This window comes from Nicotiana tomentosiformis, chromosome 7 (assembly GCF_000390325.3).
Source record: "Nicotiana tomentosiformis chromosome 7, ASM39032v3, whole genome shotgun sequence".
Classification (NCBI taxonomy): Eukaryota; Viridiplantae; Streptophyta; class Magnoliopsida; order Solanales; family Solanaceae; genus Nicotiana; species Nicotiana tomentosiformis.
The window spans coordinates 9924552-9946300 of NC_090818.1; the positions used below are offsets into that span (position 1 = coordinate 9924552).

Genomic DNA, 21749 nt, shown 5'->3' on the forward strand with positions numbered 1-21749 from the left:
AATCAATAGAAAAAAATGCAGACTATTATACCTGCAAAGTTCACAACACCACTAACATAGTTTGTGCAGCTGGACCTCCCTCCTCATGTTCCAATCTGAAAATGTTGCAGCAAATTCAGGATCTGTCCATATTGTTCCTTAGAAAGGTTGACATGCCCGACCTCATCTCTATCTTTTGATCCATCCTTTCTAGCTGGGATTGCTTCAGAAGAGGTCCCTTGCACACTAGCTACTATTCTCCTTCCTTTGTTGAACCTTGCAGCTTGATTCATGTTTTGTCCTGCGTTTGAACTTTGCGTGTGTGAATTTCCAAACCTCTGAGGGTACCCATGTAGTTTGTATCACTTGTCCTTGGTATGCCCTGGTCTCTTATAGTAATCACAAAATGGTCTAGGCATATTGCCTCCAATGGATTTGCTATTGACAGAGTAATTTGTTCTGTAGGAACCAGGTTTTGATGTGTTGACATTTAGGGAAGCAGACTCAAAAAGCATTTGGTTATTTGGTTTGATCTCTCTCTCTGCTTCTCATCCTGAATGAGCAGTGAAAAAGCTTGTGCAAGAGTTGACAGCGGATTCATCATAAGAATGCTTCCACGTACAATAATGTAGACCTTATTAAGTCCCATAAGGAATTGTATCAATCTCCTGTCTTGCTCGGCCTTGTGCATATTCTCCTTGGCACCACAAGTACAGGTACAACTGCAGTGAGTCTTCTCACTCAAAGTATCTAGCTCTTCCCAGAGCTTTTTCAGTTTAGTGTAATAACCTATAATGTCCAGCACACCTTGAGACATGTCGTTTATCTCTTTTTGAATCTGGTACAGCCTAGCACCATTAGTTTGCTCATAGCAATCCTCCAATTCTCTCCACAACTCAACAACATTATTAGCATACTCCACACTATCCGCAATATCTTTGGAGAGTGAATTTAGAATCCAATATGTTACCATATCGTCGCATCGCTCCCACTGTCGAAACCTTTGAGATTAAAGATCTGGTGATTTGCACTCTCCACTTATAAACCCTAACTTGTTTGTGACGGACAAACCTCGCATGACACTACGTCTCCAAGATGTATACCCAATTCCACTGAAAGGAACTAAGACGAGCATCGCTCCAGGATTGTCTGACGGATGTTGGTAGAGTGGATCACTTGGATCTATTCTGGTGCTCGTCGCAGCGGCGACACTGGCATCACCAACAAATATATCTTCCTGATCTAATACAACCATGAATAGATGAATTCGTTGTGTCACACACTAATTTTAGGTGAAACTTGAAGAATCGGTTATCAATTTTGTAGTTCAAACAAATTAGGGCAAATGATGATCGAACTAGAGAGACAAACTCGGAAGGAAGAAAGTAGTGGGCAAAATTGAGAGGGACGATGGCGGATAGTCGAGCATGAGCTTCCTTGCTCTGATACCATGTTAGAACTGGGATTGAAGATGAGCTTGAAGCTCCATCTGGAGCTTCAATGGAGTCCTCTAGAGAGTTTTGTGAGAGATAAAACATAAAAGAGAAATGGGAATTGGGAAAGTGAAAGCTCACCTTATTTTATCAGTGTAGTACAAAGTATATACATTTACAATACCGAAAACTACAACTAATGCTGAGCTGGCTAAGCTGGCCCACTAACTAACTCCCCTAAATGTACAACTAACTATCATTACATATAAAAATATAATTATACAAGTTTCAAGAGACACAAATATGATAATATGTGATACACAATATGATACACATGTCATTTGTTTTCATGGTCATCTTCCACTTTGAATTTTCAATTCAAACCACCTCAAAACTCCACCAAATCATCCAAAAACTAAGATTCAAGTTCCTTAAGATGTACCTAATCTATTCTAATAACACAGTCAAAAGAAAGCAAACATTTGACCTTTTTTGGCTACAAATAGCTAATTGGCTAATATTAGTAATATTTTATGAATTGGCCGATTTTTGTAATAAGCTACTTATAGATGGACATAGCTGGTATTTTCTCAGAATATTTGGGTGGGTAAGAAATACTCGTTTCGTCTCAATTTATGTTGCGATGTTTGATTGAGTACGAACTTTAAGAAATAAAATTAGCAATATACATTTGTATAGCCATAATTCATCTCATTAAAGATAAAATAAAAGTTTAAAATTAAATTATTTTCTAGATAAGGAAATTTAACATATTTTTTAAGGACATACTAAAAATAAAAGTATGTAGTACCAGTTGTTTATTGATCAATTAACATAACAATTGGCAATTATCTATAGTGCGTTAATCGACCGGTCTGAAGTGGGCCTTGTTTTTCTTGAGTCGGCCCAAGAAGGAAACTTGTGGGCCTCCCAGCCCAGTTATAATATCTTGAATATAATCATTAGCTAAGCGGGAGATTTGTATCTATACCCAGTTTTTAGGTCACATTTTAACTTATACCCGCTTTGTAAAAATAATTGCAAGCGTACCCATTTTTCGGGTAACTTCAGACATACGGGCCTGAAGTAGCAAATATTTATGTCTGAAGTTTGAACTTCAGAATGTTTTGCCTGAAGTGTAGCCTTATCAAAGCAAAACTTCAGATATTTTTGCCTGAAGTTTGGCCTGACTTGCAAAGGAAATCACGCAAACTTCAATTCATTGTGCAATGGCAAACTTCAGTTCAATAAAACTACAACATGTTTTGGCTGAAATTTTTATTTTGTAATTGCTGAACTTTAGCATTCTAGGAGCTGAAGTTTTATTTTGTAATTGATGAACTTCTGCATTCTAGGAGCTGAAATTTTGTTTTGTAATTGCTGAACTTCAGCATTCTAGGAGCTGAAGTTTTGTTTTGTAATTGCTGAACTTCAGCATTCTAGGAGCTAAAGTTTTGTTTTGTATTTGCTCAACTTCAGCATTCTAGGAGCTGAAGTGTCACGACCCAAAATCCCAACATGCCGTGATGGCGCCTATCTCAATACTAGGCAAGCCGATAATATCCATAAACTATAATTTCTCTTTAAGTTTGAAAATGCAATATTTAAATATAGTACAAAATCCCACAAATACTGATAACACTTCCTAAAACCTGGTGTCACTGAGTACATGAGCATCTAATATGAATACAAGTCTGGAAAATACGGTCTATGATAATCTGAGGCCAAATATAGTAACAAGGAGATAAGGAAAGAGAGACAAGGTCTGCGAAACACGGCAGCTACCTCTGAATCTTTGGAAAATCAACTATGCGAGAGAATCAACACCCGCTATATCCGGGAATACCTGGATCTGCACACGAAGTGCAGGGTGTAGTATGAGTACAACCAACTCAGAAAGTAACAATAATAAATAAAGAAATTCCAGCAAAGAATAAACATGTTTTCAAATCCGGCAGTTTGAGTCAAATCAATTTTATACAGTTCAAGTTCATGTAATCCGGATATAAAATCTTTCAGAGAATTTCACAACAATGTCAGATAGCAATTAAGTGCAACAACAAATGAAAAGTAAGTACAGCCTCTCAGGCAACAGATACTCAACTTGTCACAACAGCTCAACCACTCGGCTCTCATCCCTCAACACTCACACTTAATTGGTACTCGCGCTCACTGGGGGTGTACAGACTCCGGAGGGGCTCCTACAGCCCAAGCGCTATAATCTGCACGGATAACTCACGTGCTGCACGGACAACTCACATACCATAATATAAATATCTGGATCGGCCAACTCATGTGATGTACGGCCAACTCACGTGCTATAGTATAATATAAGGATCCGCACGGCCAACTCACGTGTTGCACGGCCAACTCACGTGCAATAGTATAATATCTCACAATCAGGCCCTCGGCCTCACTCAGTTATAAAGCTCTCCAGTCTCTCGGGCTCTCAAAAATCATAAAAATCAACCCAAACAACAATGATATGATACATCAATAATGAACAATAGAGACTGAGATAAAATAATCAAGTAAGTTGTGACTGAGTACAAAACAACAATTTAAACAGATAATTCAACATGTACATGACCTCTGTAGGTCCCAACAATACCAACATATAGCCTAAACATGGTTTCTAGCAAGACTTATAGTCAAGTTTCCATATCACATAGAGAGCACATAACTATCAACAGGTTATTCAGCTTTATAATTTTCATGGGTCGGACCAAGTCACAATTCCCTCGGTGCATGCCCACACGCCCATCATCTAGCATGTGCACCTCCAAAGTAATCTCATGATACCAAATTCCGAGGTTTCATACCCTCGGGACCATATTTAAAATTGTTACTTACCTCAAAGCGTGAAATTCTTTACTCTGCTATGCCTTTGCCTCGCAAATCGGCCTCCAAATGTCTCGAATCTAGTCATAAATAATTCGTTTCAGTCAATCAAATTTATTGTAATTAATTCCATATGAAAATATAATATTTCCATAAAAATCTGAATTTTAACTCCAAAAATTGCTCGTGGGGCCCACGTCTCGGAACCCGACAAAATTTATAAAATATGAATGCCCATTCAATCACGAGTTCAACCATATAAATTTTACTCAAATCCGACATCAACTCGACCCTCAAATCTCCAAATTAAACCAAGAGGGTTTTCAAAATTTCTTTCCAACTTAATTCACCAATTAAATGATAAAAACAACCATGGATTCGGGTAATTTAACCAATATTGAGTTAAGAAAACTTACCCCATTATTTTTCTTGAAAAACTCCCGATGTGGATCCTTATATTATACTATAGCACATGAGTTGGCCGTACAACACATAAGTTGGCCGTGCGGATCCAGATATTTATATTATGGCACGTGAGTTATCTGTGCAACACGTGAGTTGTTCGTGCATATTATAGCGCTTGGGCTGTAGGAGCCCCCCCGGAGTCTGTACACCCCTAGTGAGCGCGGGTACCCATTAAGTGTGAGTGTTGAGGGCTGAGAGCCGAGTGGTTGAGCTGTTGTGACAAGTTGAGTATCTGTTGCCTGAGAGACTGTACTTGCTTATCATTTGTTGTTGCACTTAATTGCTATCTAACATTGTTGTGAAATTCTCTGAAAGATTTTATATCTGGATTACATGAACTTGAACTGTATAAAATTGATTTGACTTAAACTGCCGAATTTGAAAGCATGTCTATTCTTTGCTGGAATTACTGGAAATGAACTGTAACTGTGTAGCTCGTCATTATCTTCAGTTCCTTATTTATTATTGTTACTTGCTGAGTTGGTTGTACTCATACTATACCCTGCACTTCGTGTGCAGATCCAGGTGTTCCCGGACATAGCGGGTGTTAATTCTCTCGCACAGTTGATTTTCCAGAGATTCAGAGGTAGCTGCCGTGTTTCGCAGACCCTGTCTCTCTTTTCCTATCTCCTTGTTACTGTATTTGGCCTCAGATTATCATAGACCGTATTTTCCAGACTTGTATTCATATTAGATGCTCATGTACTCAGTGACACCAGGTTTTGGGAAGTGTTCGTATCAGTATTTGTGGGATTTTGTACTGTATTTAAATATTGCATTTTCAAACTTAAAGAGAAATTGTGGTTTATGGAGATTATCAGCTTGCCTAGTATTGAGATAGGTGCCATCATGATAGGTTGGGATTTTGGGTTGTGACAAGTTGGGATCAGAGCTTTAGGTGACATAGGTTTCACGAGTCATAAGCAGGTTTAGTAGAGTCTTGCGGATCGGTACGGAGACATCTGTACTTATCTTTGAGAGGATGTCGAACCCTTAGGAAAATTTCACTTTCTTGTATTCTATCGTGCGGAATTGATTCAACTTGAAACATAACTCTTTGAATTCCTTCCACACATTTCGTATGCGCATATGAGCGCTCGGTATCAGCTGTGCATCGCCAGCTTGTGATTCTATGAACGAGGTTCAAGATGTGTATTATATATTTTGGTGATGGGCTAGTCTGGAGCACTGAGGCCAGGTTTAGACCGCAGCTTAGGCTTGGTAGCTTCAGTTGTAACCTGTGCATTTGGACTCATATATCTGATAATGTCCCTACGAGTGGAATTTGTGGCTCGATGAGCGGTGGAATGGCTTTGTGATGAGTATGATGTAACTGCGGGATGTGTTAAGACGATTTGAATGTGACGAGAAGTGTTCCTTGAAATGTAAAGGAAGGCAATTGGGTGCTTTATTTTCGTTTTGATGTGACGTACAATCTTGAGTTGTGAATGTATTGAAGGATCTTTCACGTTGTTAAATTGTGGGGCAAATTAAGTTCTCATGTCTTGTCAATGAGTTTGGACTCAAGAAGAGTAAGTGATTGTGTAGTAATTGTGGTTGCGAATGGGCATTTCCAATGTTGATGGCTCAAGAAAGATGATCTTCGAAGAGGCTTAGAGTCGGTAACATTTTATTGGTTCAGGTGCGGCAGAGATGCATTTTGATTTGATGCAACAGTCGGGCAACAAAGTATGAGGGAAGACATGACGGGAAGTGTTTTGCGGTGGTTGAAGTACTAACAGGTCAAGTAGGAGAAGTAGAGGTTGAGAAGTTGCTTAAAGGAGATGGTTTAGCCGAAGTAAGAGTGGTAGATTAGCATATGGATTTTGTGGTAGGGTAGTCGTGCGCCTTGAGAAAGTGTAGAACAGTTTGGAATCGTGATAGAATGTGATTTGGCCTACAGACTTTATTTGGAGTGATGGTTACTGTACGAAGAAAGATTGCATATAGAAGAAAGGAGTTTGTTTAAAATGAAGAGGGATATGAAGATCTGATTATCGTTTCAGGCGCAATATGACTTGAATTCGGAAGGTATTGTTGAACTTTCAGTTAATGTCAATAGGGAAGGTGCAGACTTATACAAATGGTGGGTGAGCATGAGCTCAAGAAAATTTACTGATTGTGTGGTCGTTGCACCCAGTGCAGCATCATTGGAAGGTGTCGGTAAGGAATACCACATGTGGGTTATCTCTTGTGAGCAGTTAGCGGTGGCGTGATATTGATGAAGCTTCTGCGAGGAATATTACTTGCTATCCGGTAAAAGGTCGAGTGTGTGACTGTGGATGGTGATTCAGAATGTTCATGAAAAGCTTAACAAAAGACTTCTAGAAATTTGGCGGGTTAACAGTGCAAGATCTTGGTAATTGAGAAGGAGAAATCCTTGCGGGTTCTAATTTTATATAATTACAGCTTAAGGCTAAGTGGGGGAGCGCTCACAAAGAAAATTTGTGCTTGATCTTCTAAAGGAGTACAACTGTATGGATTATAGTAGCCTTCCCTCAACACTTGATCCAACAGTGAAGTTGAAAGCTAAAGAGGGTACTACATTAACTGATCCTTCCTATTACAGGAAACTAATTGGAAAGTTGAACTTTCTCACCAACATAAGGATGGACATAGCCTATAGGGTACAACATCTTAGCCAATTCATGCAAGATCCAAGAGAACCCCACTTGAAAGCAGCCTTTCACTTGCTCAGATACTTAAGGGATGATCCCACCATGGGGATCTTCATGTCACATGATCCAAACTGTAATATTAAGGCTCATTGTGACTCCGATTGGGCTACCTGCCCATACTCAAGGAAGTCAGTGAGTGGATACATAATTCTATTAGGAAATAGTCATGTATGCTGGAAATCCAAGAAGCAGGAGACTATTTCACTATCATTAGCAGAGGCAGAATACAGGGCACTCAGAAAAGTAGTAGGGGAGTTGTGTGGCTGTGCAGATTACTTGAAGAGCTTACTGTGCCCTTTGCTAAACCTGTAGAAGTTTTTTGTGATATCCAATCAGCTCTACACATAGTAAGAAACCCTATATCTCATGAGAGGACTAAACACATAGAAGTGGACTGTCATTTTGTAAGAAGCAAGCTGCAAGAAGGGCTAATTTCACTCCACCATGTAACAACAGACAATCAGTTGGCTGATGTTCTCACCAAGGCTCTAACAGGAGTAAAGCATTCAATGATATTGGGCAAGTTGGCAGTGTTTACAACACCTTCAACTTGAGGGGGGGGGAAGGTGTTGAGATTGGTATAATTATATTTTTATATGTAATGATAGTTAGGTGTGTAGTTATGGGAGTTATTTAGTGGGCCAACTTAGCTAGCTCAGCATTAGTTGTAGTTTCCGGTATTGTACATGTATATACTTTGTAGTACAGTGAGAAAAGAAGGTAAGCTTTCACTTTCCCAATTCCTATTTCTCTCTTATGTTTTCTCTCTCACAGAACTCTCTAGAATGAATCCATTGAAGCTCTAGATCGAGCTTCAAACTCATTTTTAATCCCAGTTCTAACAGTATCAAATGTGTATCACATATATATCCATGTATACTTGCGTGTGGGATATATGTGTAATACATGTTTGATACATGTGTCGCAGAAGAAGTTTTTGAACTCGATTTTAACTATGAATTTTGATACAAAATCAGTCCAAATCACCTCCAATCTTCCTTAAATTTTGTATATTGACTCATCTATATATTTTCAATGAATCTCAACCATACCCATTGAAAAAAGTTATTTTTTCTTAGCCTTTTGGAATCTTGTATATATATATATATATATATATATATATATATATATACAAGATTCCAAAAAGCTAAGCAAAAATGACTTTGCTACCTCATCCATAAAATTTCATTTCCGTCTTGCATCTAATGTTGCTAATCACACTTGAAAATATGGAAGGAGATCTTTGTGTATGATTCTTGGAGAGAAAGAACCTTATTTCTTTGGGTTTTCAATTTTTATATGTGCTCGGCTATTTTGGTAAGTCTATGATTAATAGCTAAATGTCACGTCCTTAGTCTTTGACTAAGTACACGTGCGACACTTGACAACTCGCTCACGATCTTGCACAATTTGCTCACGTTCTTGCTATGCCAAGTCAGCCCTACTACACTAAAGATCGCTAAGAAAATGTTAGAACACAAGAGAATTGTATTACAGAGAACTTGATTGTTTTGTTTGATGAGTTACAAATGAATAACCCTTTTATATACTAGTTTCACAGGGGCTAGTGAGTAAATAATAATTATTATACAAGGCCCTTATTATTTACAAGTCAGTCCCTTCTCTAGAATATTCTACATAGCTAGAATCTTCTAAGGACTTTCCTAGCAATTCCATAGGGTTCTAAGGTCTTCCATAAGAAATTTCCATATTTTTCTAGAAACTTCCCACATGTGCTAGTCAATTTCATATGTAAGCTTTCCATATGGAAAAAATATATGCCAAATGGCACCTATGTGGCATGAAAATGTGGCGGGTCATGACACTCTCCCCCACCCAATTTTGTGCCATCCTCGGCACAAAGTATCGACACGTACGTGCGCACCTCGCCTTGGCATCACCGTAGATCTTTGTCTTTTAGCCATGATGCCCTATATAGCGGTTCACCTTCCCATGTCACAAGGTACTGGTCACCTTTCTTCTTGCCCTGTTTGTACTTTGGACGGCTAGCAATGATGACCTTAATCCTCCGCCCATCGGCTGCCTCTCCTTGCTCTTGGCCTGAATCTCCCCATGACTCGACCAAGTCTAGTAGCTTCTCAAGCATCGGGTACATGCTTCCACTCTCTATTTGGCTGCCCTCTGTGGTCATAACTTTACTAGCAAACTTGACCTCTCTGCTTGGTGCATCGTCTAAGTCTGATAGCGTTCCATCACTTTGTAACTCACCGTCCTCTTCAACTATGTTCGACCAACTTTTCTTGCTGCCACTATGCTCCATTTGCTTGGCGCCAAGATAGGCTTTGGAATCCTTTACTTTCGGCTTAGATTCCAAGCGTATCCCCTCCAATACAGGCGGTCCCTCCTGTGTCACCCTTAGTTGCAACCTTTGCTCTGATACCACGTTGTCACGTCCTTAGTCTTTGACTAAGTACATGTGTGGCACTTGACAACTCGCTCACGATCTTGCACAATCTGCTCATGTTCTTGCTATGCCAAGTCAGTCTTACTACACTAAAGATCGCTAAGGGAATTTTAGAATACAAGAGAATTGTATTAGAGAGATCTTGATTGTTTTGCTTGATGAGTTACAAATGAATAACCCCTTTTTATATACTAGTTTCACAAGGGTTAGTGAGTAAATAATAATTATTATACAAGGCCGTTATTATTTACAAGTAAGTCCCTTCTCTAGAATATTTTACATAGCTAGAATCTTCTAAGGACTTTCCTAACAATTCCATAAGGTTCTAAGGTCCTTCATGAGAATATCTATATTTCTCTATAACCTTTCCACACGTGCTAGTCTATTTCATATGTAAGCTTTTCATATGACAAAATTATACGCCAAGTGGCACCTACGTGGCAGGTCACGACATAAAGGTTTGGTAAGTCGGAAATTTTTGGGACATTTTTTTAAGATTCCCAATATTGTGAGAGCTATGCACAAATACATGGAAAGTTAGAAAACCAAAAAAGCAAGACGAACCAGGTATCAACGTGAGTAATACCAATTAAGTTAAACAATATATTCGTAATGTCCACCCCCCCTCCAAACCCCCCCGTAGCTTTTCTACAAGAATTTCTCGGAGCAATCTTCTTTCTTTATTTCCTTTTTAAGTACCAACAAGAATTAAGTACACTCTATGCGGTAAGTCAAGTCTTCAACCTATCTAGTGTATCATATTGACTTGACGTATTCATTTTTAGTGTTATCATGAATCAGCTGGAAGCTCCTTGTCTCTTAATCAAATTTGGCCTTTATCCGTCTTATATGTAAAGTTTCCTTTGTTTAGATTAAAAAAGAGTCAGAGACATATATTCTGTTTGGCCAAGCTTTTAAAATCAGTTTATTTAAAAAATTCTTTTCATAAAAGTGTTTTTGGTGAGAAGCAGTTTATATTTGATTAACTAATTTGAAAAGCACTTCTGAGCAGTAATTAGTGTTTGACCAAACTTTTAAAAATTATTTCTAAGTGTATTTTTCTCAAAAGTACTTTTCAAAAAAACGCTTTTGGAGAAAAATTAATTTTTTCTTTCTCCTCAAAAACACTTTTTTTTCTTCCAAAAACTTGGCAAAACCCTTCAAACTTTGAAAAAAATCACTTTATTTGAAACAAATGCATGTGATTCTAGAATTGAAAAAGCTTGGCCGACTAATAATATAGGAAACTAACAAGTTAAAAGATCACTGCTAGGTAATTAAGTGCAACTGATCAATTGGGCAAGAGTGCGTTGCTTTGAGTTTTTCTTTTTCCTTCGTTTATTCAACGAACTTGTGATTTTTCCCTAAAGATCGAATCAAATAATTTAACAAAAGAAGCAAAGGAAAACTTACACAAATGTCCCAAATAAGTCTCAACTTACTAACCTCTAGTCATTAGTCATACACTTATCAAAACTAGTCAAGCACATATAAAAATTAAAAAAATAAATAAATAAGGTTCTTTCTCTCAAAGAATCACATGCAAAAATCTCCTTCTATATTTTTAAACGTGATTAGCCAACATTAGATGCAAGACGGAAAGAAAATTTCATGGATGCGGTTTATTCCAAAAATCTAAGCGAAAAAGGAACTTTTTCAATGGATATAGTTGAAATTCATTAAAAACATATAGATAAGTCAATATATAAAATTTGAGGAAGATTGGAGGTGATTTGGACTGGTTTTGTATCAAAATTCGTAATTAAATCAAGTTAAAAAAATTCTTCTGCGACACATGTATCACGCATGTATCTCACACACACGTATACATGTGATACACAATTGATACAAATATGATACATATGTGATACACAAATGATACACAGTGTGATACATATATCATTTTTTTCATGTTCGTTTTTAACTTCTAAACCACCTCAAAATTTCACCAAATCATCCCAAAACTGAGATTCAAGTTCCTTAAGATATACCCAATCTATTCTAATAACACTCACTCAAAAGAAAGCAAACAATTGACCTTTTTTTTTTGCTACAAATAGATAATTGGCTAATATTAGTAATATTTTATGAATCGATCAATTTTGATAATGAGCTACTTATAAATGGACATAGCTGGTAGTTTTTCAAGCAAAAAATACAAATTAAGAATCTCATATTAAACAAGTTACTAATATACATGCTATGTTACAAGCCCAAACTCATGACACGTATTGTCTATTATTTTAGCCCGCTGAACTTTACTAGTTTATCTCTTGGGCTACGCCATATTGAGCCAAAAAAATCGCCAAAAGTGTACTATGTAAACTCATTTGCGGTGTGAAATTATTCGCCAAATGTGTTATGTGTACCCTTTCTTTCAAAGTTTGCTATTCTAAAAGTCTGTTAGTCCTTCTCTTTAATACGTCCTAGTTGGTCCGTCCTCCGTTAGGAGCGTTACATAAAACTAACTTCTTAATAACTTAACGTTTTGTTTTTCTTTCTTTTTTCAGACTTAAAGTATTAATAACATGACAGTGAACGTAAGACTCGGTCATTAGCTTGGGGTAGGGTTGCACTAATCAATACGCGGTCGATGGAATTTGGTGCTTTGCTGTTTGCAGGTTGCTAGGTATGTGTATGAGTAGCAACTACCGAGTTTCACCCTAGACCCCGTCCATGTGACATCGCATTAAATAAAGGCAGAACTAGAAGTTGTTAACAGGTTGGACCGAACCTAACAGTTTTTGTACAAATAATATATTTATATTAAAAAAAATTTAATATTAAATTTAGCACCTCCGTTATTAGTACTTGAATTCATTATCTTAAAATTCAAACCCCATAAAGTTGAAATACTGATTCTGCTTCTTACATTAAATACTGATTAATTAGTACAGACCTGACAATGCACAAAAGCAGATCGATTCCTAGCTACAATGTGAAAACATTCCATGTAAATTTTGGCTCAATTTCCTGGTACCATATGATGATACAGCAGCTGTATATCGTCAGCTTAATGATGCTACAACCCTTGTATAAAAAGGGTAATTCATAGCAAAGTTTTCTTCATTCATTTCACTTGTAAAGTATTGTTAGACTCAAAACCTCACACTTTGGTAACACCAGGTTATGTTGAAAATTCTATGCACAGTATTTGTTTTTTGAAAAGTTTTTTCATGTTTATAGTCGAGGTTCCAAAAAGTTAATTATTGCTATTAGTTCTATTATTGATATATAAAATTCTTCAAATTTGAGTTATCTTAGCTAGCATGCATATATTATTATCGTAAGAGTTTAAATTTTGTGCACTAACAATATATTATATTTTTGCGCCATCATGTTAAGTTACCTGAGGTAACTGATTATAACAAACACAATTTGATAACGTGAAAAATAAAATATATAACTTGCTATTAAAAGTTGAATTACAGTGACAATGTAAAGTTTGTATTTTACATCATTTGTGTCGATAACTTCAGCGCTTTTTGAATAAAAACCTACATGCATTCACGTTTTTAAGTTTAAAATAATTCAAATTTCTATATATATGAAATAGTCTTGTTTTAGAAATTGAGTAGCTATCATTCGAAAAAGTAAAAACAAAAAACCTAATAATAAATTTGTCATTTTCCGTTGTTCTTGCTGTACCTTTAACTAAAGACGTGGCTAATATAATGCGTTGCACATACTTAGCTAAAAAAGTTTAATTACTCTTTGAAATTTCAAATTTCTTCCAACATATATTCAATATTTTTTTATTCTTCCAACTTCTCAGATTAACGAAAAACAAATGGAAATATTTGAGGCAACTGAAGATAATTATGGAGGAGTTACTGTTAACATGAAGAAGGAAGAGCCTATGGATTCTCATAAATTTCATACTATGCTGGTGGCTTCCATATCCTATTGGAGGCAAAAGGTATGTTATATTTACTCATTTAGTAGATTTTCATTGGAGTAAACGCTGTTAATTATAAGATAGATCTTCTTTAATTTATATACTTATGATAAATGTTTGTCTCTTAAGGAATTTAAAATTAGAAAAAGAAAGATCATAGGTAATACATTATCTTTTTGTTCTCTTCATTTGTTCAGGGAAAGAAGGGTGTATGGATCAAGTTGCCTATAGAACTTGCTCATCTTGTTGAAGCAGCAGTGAAGGTAAAATATGTATATATATATATATATATATATATATATATACACACACACACACACACTTCACTAACACATACTACTTATAATTACAACAATAACAACATATCCAGTGAAATCCCACTAGTAAGGTATGAGAAGATAAAGGGTAGTGCGACTCAAGTAATTAAAGATAAATACGGTAATTGAGAAGCCATGGAAAAGAAGCACTAAAAATAGCAAGAAAAATGAATAATCGAAGCAAACAATTACAAGTAGTAATATAAATCTAAGAATAAGAAAATGGGCATAATACTAATACTACAGGTATATATGGAGAAGAAAAACATGCGATTACCTACTAACCTACAATCTTAATTCTCGATCTTCACACTCTATTATCAACGATCATGTCCTCATTAAACTGAAGAAAGATTACGTATCATTAGATTTAATTAAGTTCATATAGTCATATAAAGAATTAAGTGGTGTCTCTAATTATATTGCAGGAGGGATTTTGGTATCATCACGCTGAAGCAGCATATTTGATGCTTGTTTATTGGATTCCAGAAACTCCTCATACTTTACCTGCTAATGCTTCTCATCGTGTTGGTATTGGTGCTCTCGTCCTCAACAATAATGGACAGGTCCATATAACACGTTCTTTTTCTTGTGAATTATTGTTAGTATGACGAGTTTAACTTCGTAAAAGTAATCTTAAATTATCAGGTCACTTAAAATATATTATAAGTTACTGTCACATAAAAAGTAAAATTTATAATCTAAAAATAAGACATACAGTATTACTTATGATAATAATTGAGATATACTAGCATACACTATTAGTGTAAAAATTATTTATGCGAGTAGTTATTTCCATATGTCTCATTGAAGAAGTTAAAACTAAAGATTAACTTATTCAACTTGGCAGATGTTAGTAGTTAAAGAAAAATCTGGAAAAAGCACTGGAATTTGGAAGCTGCCTACCGGCGTTGTTGAAGAGGTTAACAATTTGTATCTTTTATTTCTATCAAATAAAAAATATTATCGTTCCATCTCTTATACTAGTAGTTATATTTTTTTTATTGTCATTTGTCAATATTCCAAAATGTAAAGGGGGATTCCTAAGAGGGTCAGCCTATTTTTTAAATAAAAAGAAATAATTGGAGGAATAACTTTATCTCTTTTTTTTTCCTGAAAGAAGCGAGTGGGTTAAGGGAATCAGCCTTTTGGAAGGAGAAAATAAATTGCTAATTGGGAGAATAAAATAAACTTTTTTAAGGAAAAGACTGCATGTTTGGAGAATTTCATATTTTTAATAACAATTTGCTTTCTCAAGTTTCATAATCAATAATCGTAAAAAATTATTGCACTCGATGTTTATCTCCTTAAAAGTTTGAAGTGAAGTATATCTCATATTGTTTTCTTTTTGCCAAATATTTTGTAAAAGATCCATCCTACCACAATTAGTAAAGGTCACAAGTCAAATATTCTTTGATTAATTTTTTTTTAAAACAAAGTCGGTATGTTTGTTATCATCAGAACAATAGGTTTTGAAAAACTTGAGCAATTAATCTTGTGGTTTATTGTATATACAAAATACTCTGTAGTATTATGATTTAGCTAATAATACTTATGTAAATATAATTTATGGAATTCTTTCACTTATAGGGCGAGGATATATGCGTGGCAGCCATTAGAGAAGTACAAGAAGAGACAGGAGTAAGTTGGTACATCTAAATCATTTGATGAACAAAAAAAAGAAAAAGTAGGCAAATTAATTTCCCATAAATCGTAGAGAAGTGAACTCACAAATATTTCTTTTTCTTCTTCTTCTTTTTAGATTGAGACAGACTTTATTGAAATCCTCACCTTCAGGTAAGAACGATTTTCATCCTTTTGGCCATCGAAAAAATTGGAAAATTTTAACAAGAAAAACAAAATAAAATATAAAGTGTAGAAAGCAAAAATAATATTCATAAGAAAAACTAAGGTATAGAAAGTAATAATTACAAACACATTTTTCCGGGCGGGAATAAGTTTTCTACAACACATGATTCATAACTATGTTATTCGGCCTCATCAAAATTGTTGTCACATTTGTGCCGAGTTCTCCAAAATGTACTACTTTTGGAGGATCCAACACGCACTCGATGATATATTTAAAAAGTCCGAGCAACATACATTGATTATATATCCTAATTAATCTTGTTCTAAAATAATTCAAAAGCTGAAACTTTTGAATTTTTGTTCACTACAGACAAAGTCACAAATCATTCTTTGGAAAGTCAGATTTATTCTTCATATGCATGCTAAAACCCCTTAATTTTACTATCCACAAGCAAAATGCTGAGATTGCAGAAGCTCAGGTATGTCAAAAATAACCACTCCATTTCAGCTATACTTCACAATGAGGAAGCTCAGGTATGTCAAAAATAACCCCTTTTATTGATCTATTTGCAGTGGATGGCAATAGAAGAATATGCAGCTCAACCAAAGTTGAACCAAAGTGAACTCTCCAAAAATATTGCCAAGATATGTCTAGCCAAAAAAGACAATGAATACACTGGGTTTTCTGCTCTTCTTACAACTACAGGACTTTCTGCTAAGAAGTGTTATTTGTACTCTAATATATGATCACATGATCATTAAAATACGTACTTTTTAATGCATATGTTTGCAATAATGTTGTGATGTGAATTTCCAGTTTTACAGTGAATGAAATAATATTTGTCATTGTTGCAAAAAAACAAAACAGTGATCAGTTTACTTCGCTATGATGTTGTGCCAATTAAAGTTCAATTTCATCCTATTTGGGAGAAAATATAAATAAAAACTTTAGTTTGATGATCTAATTGTGCGTGGCAGTGTAACAATATTAACATGAGGGAAATAAAATACTGACTAGTTGTCTCTAGCTAGATCATTCTATCTTAGACCATTTAATTAATTTGTTGTTGTAGTTTATTTTTAATTCTCTTTTTTGGTTTATTTGCCTTTTATTTGTGGGAAATCCATGCAAGTAAAGTCAATGCTGTTGGCAAAAATTACTACAATTTGCCGTATTTGCTTACTACGTATGTCATTATTTTGTGTTAGGATCAAATCGTATATACATTACAAGGCAGTCTGGTGCACAAAATATCTTATATTTACTTAGGGTCCGGGGAAGGGCCGTATCCTAAAAGGTGTGATGTAGATAACTTACTCTAATACAAACATTAGTGGCTGTTTGCACGTCTCGAACCCGTGACTTATAGTTCACGAGGAGACAACTTTACCGTTGCTCCAAAATTCCAAAGATATATATACATTGTTAGTGTAAATATGTTCTTCTCTCTTTTTCTTTTTTGACCTTACGACCAAGAGTTTTGATATGCCCTATGCTAAATAAGTTGTTAAAATTAGTGGAACTCCTTATTGAAATCTAATGATAAGCAGGGGCAGAGCTAAAGTGTTGGGAGGGGGTTTGGCCGAACCTTGTAGCTTTGGTTCAAATTCTATATTTGTCTTAAAAATCTATTGAATATATATAAATTATTAATTTAAAACTCAATAACTTAAAACGATTACAATCCCGAACCCATAAGCCTGAAATTCTGGTTCCGCCTCTGATGATAAGTAAGCATTTATTAAGCCTTCCCTTGTGCTTGTTTTTCTTTTGCTTAATAACTTCTTGAGGGTTAATTCCTTTGAATTACATGCATCAAATAATTGTAATTTTTTTTGTCTTCCTTTCAAATGTAACCTGACCAAAAACACATGCTAGTTGTCTTCTACTCTTCTATAAGGGAAAAAAAGGAGTTCGGAAGAAGAAGGGGGAACATTGAGTAGTAACGGTAAAGTTATTTTTATATGATCTATTGATCACGTGTTTGAGCCATAGAATCAGCTACTAACGCTTAGGTTAGGGTAGGTCACCTACATCATATCCTTTCGGGTGCAACTCTGGTTCTAACCTTGCGTAAACATGGAATGCTTCGTACATCGGGTTGCCATTTTAGTTAGGAAGAAAATATTGTCTAGCTATAGGCTCGTCATCTTCAGTACAATAATTTTCTTTGAGAGGGAGCCTTGGCATAATTAGTAAAGTTGCTTCATGTGACTCGAAGGTCACGGGTTCAAGTCGTGATAACAACCTCTTACAAAAATGTAGGATAAGATTGCGTACAATAAACCCTTGTCGTCATGATCTTTCCCTGACCCCACACATAACGGGAGCTTAGTGCACCGGGCGGTCCCTTATTATCTTTCTTTTTCCCATTTATGATACTTGACTTGCTCTCGTAGACAATCTTTAAACATTTCCTCTCCCCCATTGGTAGTTGACATATTCCCACCAAAAATACGACTATACGTAGTCACCCACTCAATGACGGACACTAGTATTACGAGATGTGAAAGAAAGGGCAAAGAATAGATCCTACGCATCCAAATTAAGAGGACCAAACATGCATAATAAATAAAATAAAATAAAGCAAGAAGAAGACAAAAAGCATAATATAATTTGTATACGTGTGTGACGGTTAGAAAGAGTTTACTTTTATTTTTTAGTTATTTGGCGAGAAGCTAACAAACATTTAGCTAGTGTTTGGACGAAACTTAAAAAAATAGTTTTGAAGTTATGTTGAAAAATAATTTTTGAAAGTTAAAATTGTATTTGAACATGTATTTTATTTGAAGAAAATAATTGAAGTTTTGTGAGTAGAAGAAAAAATTTCACCCAAAAACTACCCTAAACCAGTTTTGGAGAACTTGAAAATATTTCAATTTTTTTTTATCAAATTAAGAGGACCAAACATGCATAAATAAAATAAATTAAGCAAGAAGAAGACAAAAGGCATAATATAATTTGTATCATCAATTGTTGAAGTATACGTGTGACTATCTCATCAAAAAGCATAAAGGTTAGAAAGAGCTTATTTTTTTAAAAAAAGTTATTTGGCGAGAACCTATTTGGACGTAAATTTGATTGAAACTTGAAAAAATAATTATATTTAATAGTTGAAGTTTTGTGAATAGAAGAAAAAATTTCACCCAAAAATGCCTTAAACCAGTTTTAGGGAACTTGAAAATATTTTAATTTTTTTGCCAAAATATAATTATATTTCATAAACAAATAATATTTTTAATTTTTTTTTAAAAATAAATACAAAATCTATGGCCAAAGGAGAACTTAGACTTTTAATCGTGCAATGAACAACTAATTTTAAGTACCCGAAAAATCTGACAGCTAAATGTAGTATGAAAACGTGGAAAGTTGCAAAACCAAGACGAAGTCACGTATATATGAATCTATTAGTCCGTCAACGTCAATAACTATAATTTCATAATAGACTGATAATGGTTTCTGAAATCAGACCCTCTTTTCTTATCTGTTTTCTATATTGATATTACTTACCAGTTTTAGGCTAATGCAGAGTCAGCTTAATTTCCTTATACGGAATTGCAAACTGAGAAGTTCAGCTTTCAATTGGTGCATGAAGTTTCTCTTCATTTGCCCCCTATCGACTTTAATATAAAGTTTTTTTTTTGCTTAAAAAACTAGAGAACGAGTCAGAAATTATAAAGGAAAAAAAGATAGAAGAGCCACTGTAAGTTCAACGCAATTGAATTACTGGCGGTCTTCCACTAGTTTTATTTCTTTCATTCATTATGTGTTAAGTTTAGGCATATTCTTAATAAATGACGTGAGACCTTTTGATAGGAAAAGTCGTGTGGGTTCTCTGTTCTTACAACTACCGGACTTTCTGCTAATAAGTGTTATTTGTACTCTAATATATGATTGTATACACTAAAAACCGATCACAAAAGTTGGGTGAGATAGGAAGCGACACGTGTCAAGGATGATCAGTTCAATAATGACTCAACCATGATGACATCGGATACAAATCTATAGCCGGATAAGAAAAAATTCAAAATATGCCCTTTACATAAACGTTACAGAAAACTCCAAGATTCTTTCGACCTTTATTAGCTTTTATTAGGATGTACTACCCTTTATTATTCTTGTCATCTTTTAGTTACTCAAAAACAATGAAATTAAGAATGTTCACGTTGAGATGAACATTAAAAGTTTGAGATGTTCCTTGTTATGTGGAATATTTTAAGGATGTATTCAAAGTTTAGATCGATAATAAGGATGCTTGATAAATGATGAAAAATGCATATTTTTTTAGTATATTTGCATATTAATTTTTGTGTGACTCGCGGGAGATTACTGTGGTTATTGAAGTAAAATATGCTCATTATATATTTTTTATGTGTAGGAACGAGTTTGGATGATCATAAATAATCAAAAGATGACAATTTGACACAAAAAGGAAGAGATGAAAAGAATTGGGAGCTCGTCCAATCTCGTGCGTGGCACGAAGACGGACGCGAAAAAGAAAAAAACTGAAGGCACAAAATAGCGAAGTAAAGCGAAGGCACGGATCGCTTCGCGAACTGGAAAATTACAAAAGCTGAGTCCACGTCCATGGGCGCACGACGCGCGAAGGCAGACGTAGATTCCAGCTCTCCTACCGAGATTGAATTGTATTGGACGACCCTCCACCCTACCTAGGTCATATAAATACACGCTAAACATGATTTTACAGAACTTTGGAGGAGGAGACATTACTTTAGGGTTACACAACACCTTTGGAGGCAAGAATACACTAGGAGCAAGGAGGAAGATTCAACCACGAGTTTTTCTTTCTTCTTCCTATTTTCTATTATTGGTTATGAATTTTAGTATTGTATTTTCACATACCACTATGAGTAGCTAATTAATTTTTTAGGGTTTTGATGGAACCTTTTGGAGGATGAATTCTTGTTAAGTTTGAATATAATTTGGCCTTTGAATTTCTTTACTTTTCAACTACGTACTTATTTATGTTGATTGAATAGCCGTTAATTGATTGTGCCTATTTATTATGTATTGCTTGGGAAATGGTACATATTTAGGTAGTTGTGGAACAACGTCACTTCTAACATATATGAGGAATCAATACGGCAGGTTTAAATATGAGTTTAGGAATAATAAAGTCTTGACGTGGCTATAGTGAGCGGTAAGATTGTGCCATCTAGCGTAGTTCGGAAGAATATGTCTAGTAAATTATTGTAGTTACTCGGGAGAGAATTACGATACCTGAAGTGCTCATGATCAGTAGAGAATAATTAGGCAAAATTATAGGAGATGTAGCAGGAAGGATTCCGACAATTTGAGAAATTATAACTCTAGACCTCCTTAGTCTTGTCTCCAACCCTTAGTATCTTTAGTTATTAATTTACTATTTTAATTTGTTAGTTAATTAGTTAGACATAAGAATCTTAATATTTATAACTTAGGAATTGTTCAAGCTTATCTTCTCGGTAATAGTGAACAATTATAGCTAAACCTTAGTTATATGTGGGATTCAACTCCGGACTTTTAGACCGATTTATATTTGCAGCGACCACTTATCCTTTTCAGGAATAGAGTTGGGCGTGATCAAAATTTTGGCGTTGTTGCCGCGGAACTAACGGTGTAGCTGTAGGTGTACATATTTCTAGGTTTCAAGTTTGAACTTTTATTTTGTTTTCTAGTGTTTGATTTGTTTTCTTTTTGTTTTACTTGTTGATTTAAGAAACATGCATCTTGAAATTATGAGAGCTTTGATGTAGGTACTTTTACTTTTAATCCTCCTTATGCATATTGTGGAGGAAACGATCCATGGCAAAATTATCAAAATATTCCCAAGAGTGAGTTATGTGATCCAACTCAATCTTATGTTTGTAATGTGTGTGATATATGTGGTGGTCAAGATGATT

The 21749-nt window shown here is 35.1% G+C and overlaps 3 protein-coding genes across 3 annotated transcripts; 2 read left to right on the plus strand and 1 right to left on the minus strand.

The window, feature by feature from the left end:
* Positions 1-469: 469 nt before the first annotated feature.
* LOC138895230 (uncharacterized) lies at positions 470-952 on the minus strand. Its single transcript, XM_070179898.1, has one exon. It carries the CDS (start codon positions 950-952, stop codon positions 470-472), a length of 483 nt encoding a protein of 160 aa, XP_070035999.1.
* A 6243-nt stretch (positions 953-7195) lies between these two features.
* LOC138895231 (secreted RxLR effector protein 161-like) lies at positions 7196-7708 on the plus strand. The gene has a single exon (XM_070179899.1). It carries the CDS (start codon positions 7196-7198, stop codon positions 7706-7708), a length of 513 nt encoding a protein of 170 aa, XP_070036000.1.
* Positions 7709-12900: 5192 nt separating this feature from the next.
* On the plus strand, positions 12901-16627 carry LOC104088056 (nudix hydrolase 2-like). The gene is made up of 9 exons (XM_009592664.4): positions 12901-12947; positions 13597-13740; positions 13917-13982; positions 14465-14602; positions 14887-14958; positions 15627-15677; positions 15799-15833; positions 16216-16324; positions 16419-16627. The coding sequence occupies exons 2-9, from the start codon at positions 13612-13614 to the stop codon at positions 16590-16592; spliced, it is 774 nt and encodes a 257-aa protein (XP_009590959.1). The 5' UTR covers positions 12901-12947; positions 13597-13611; the 3' UTR covers positions 16593-16627.
* Positions 16628-21749: the final 5122 nt, after the last annotated feature.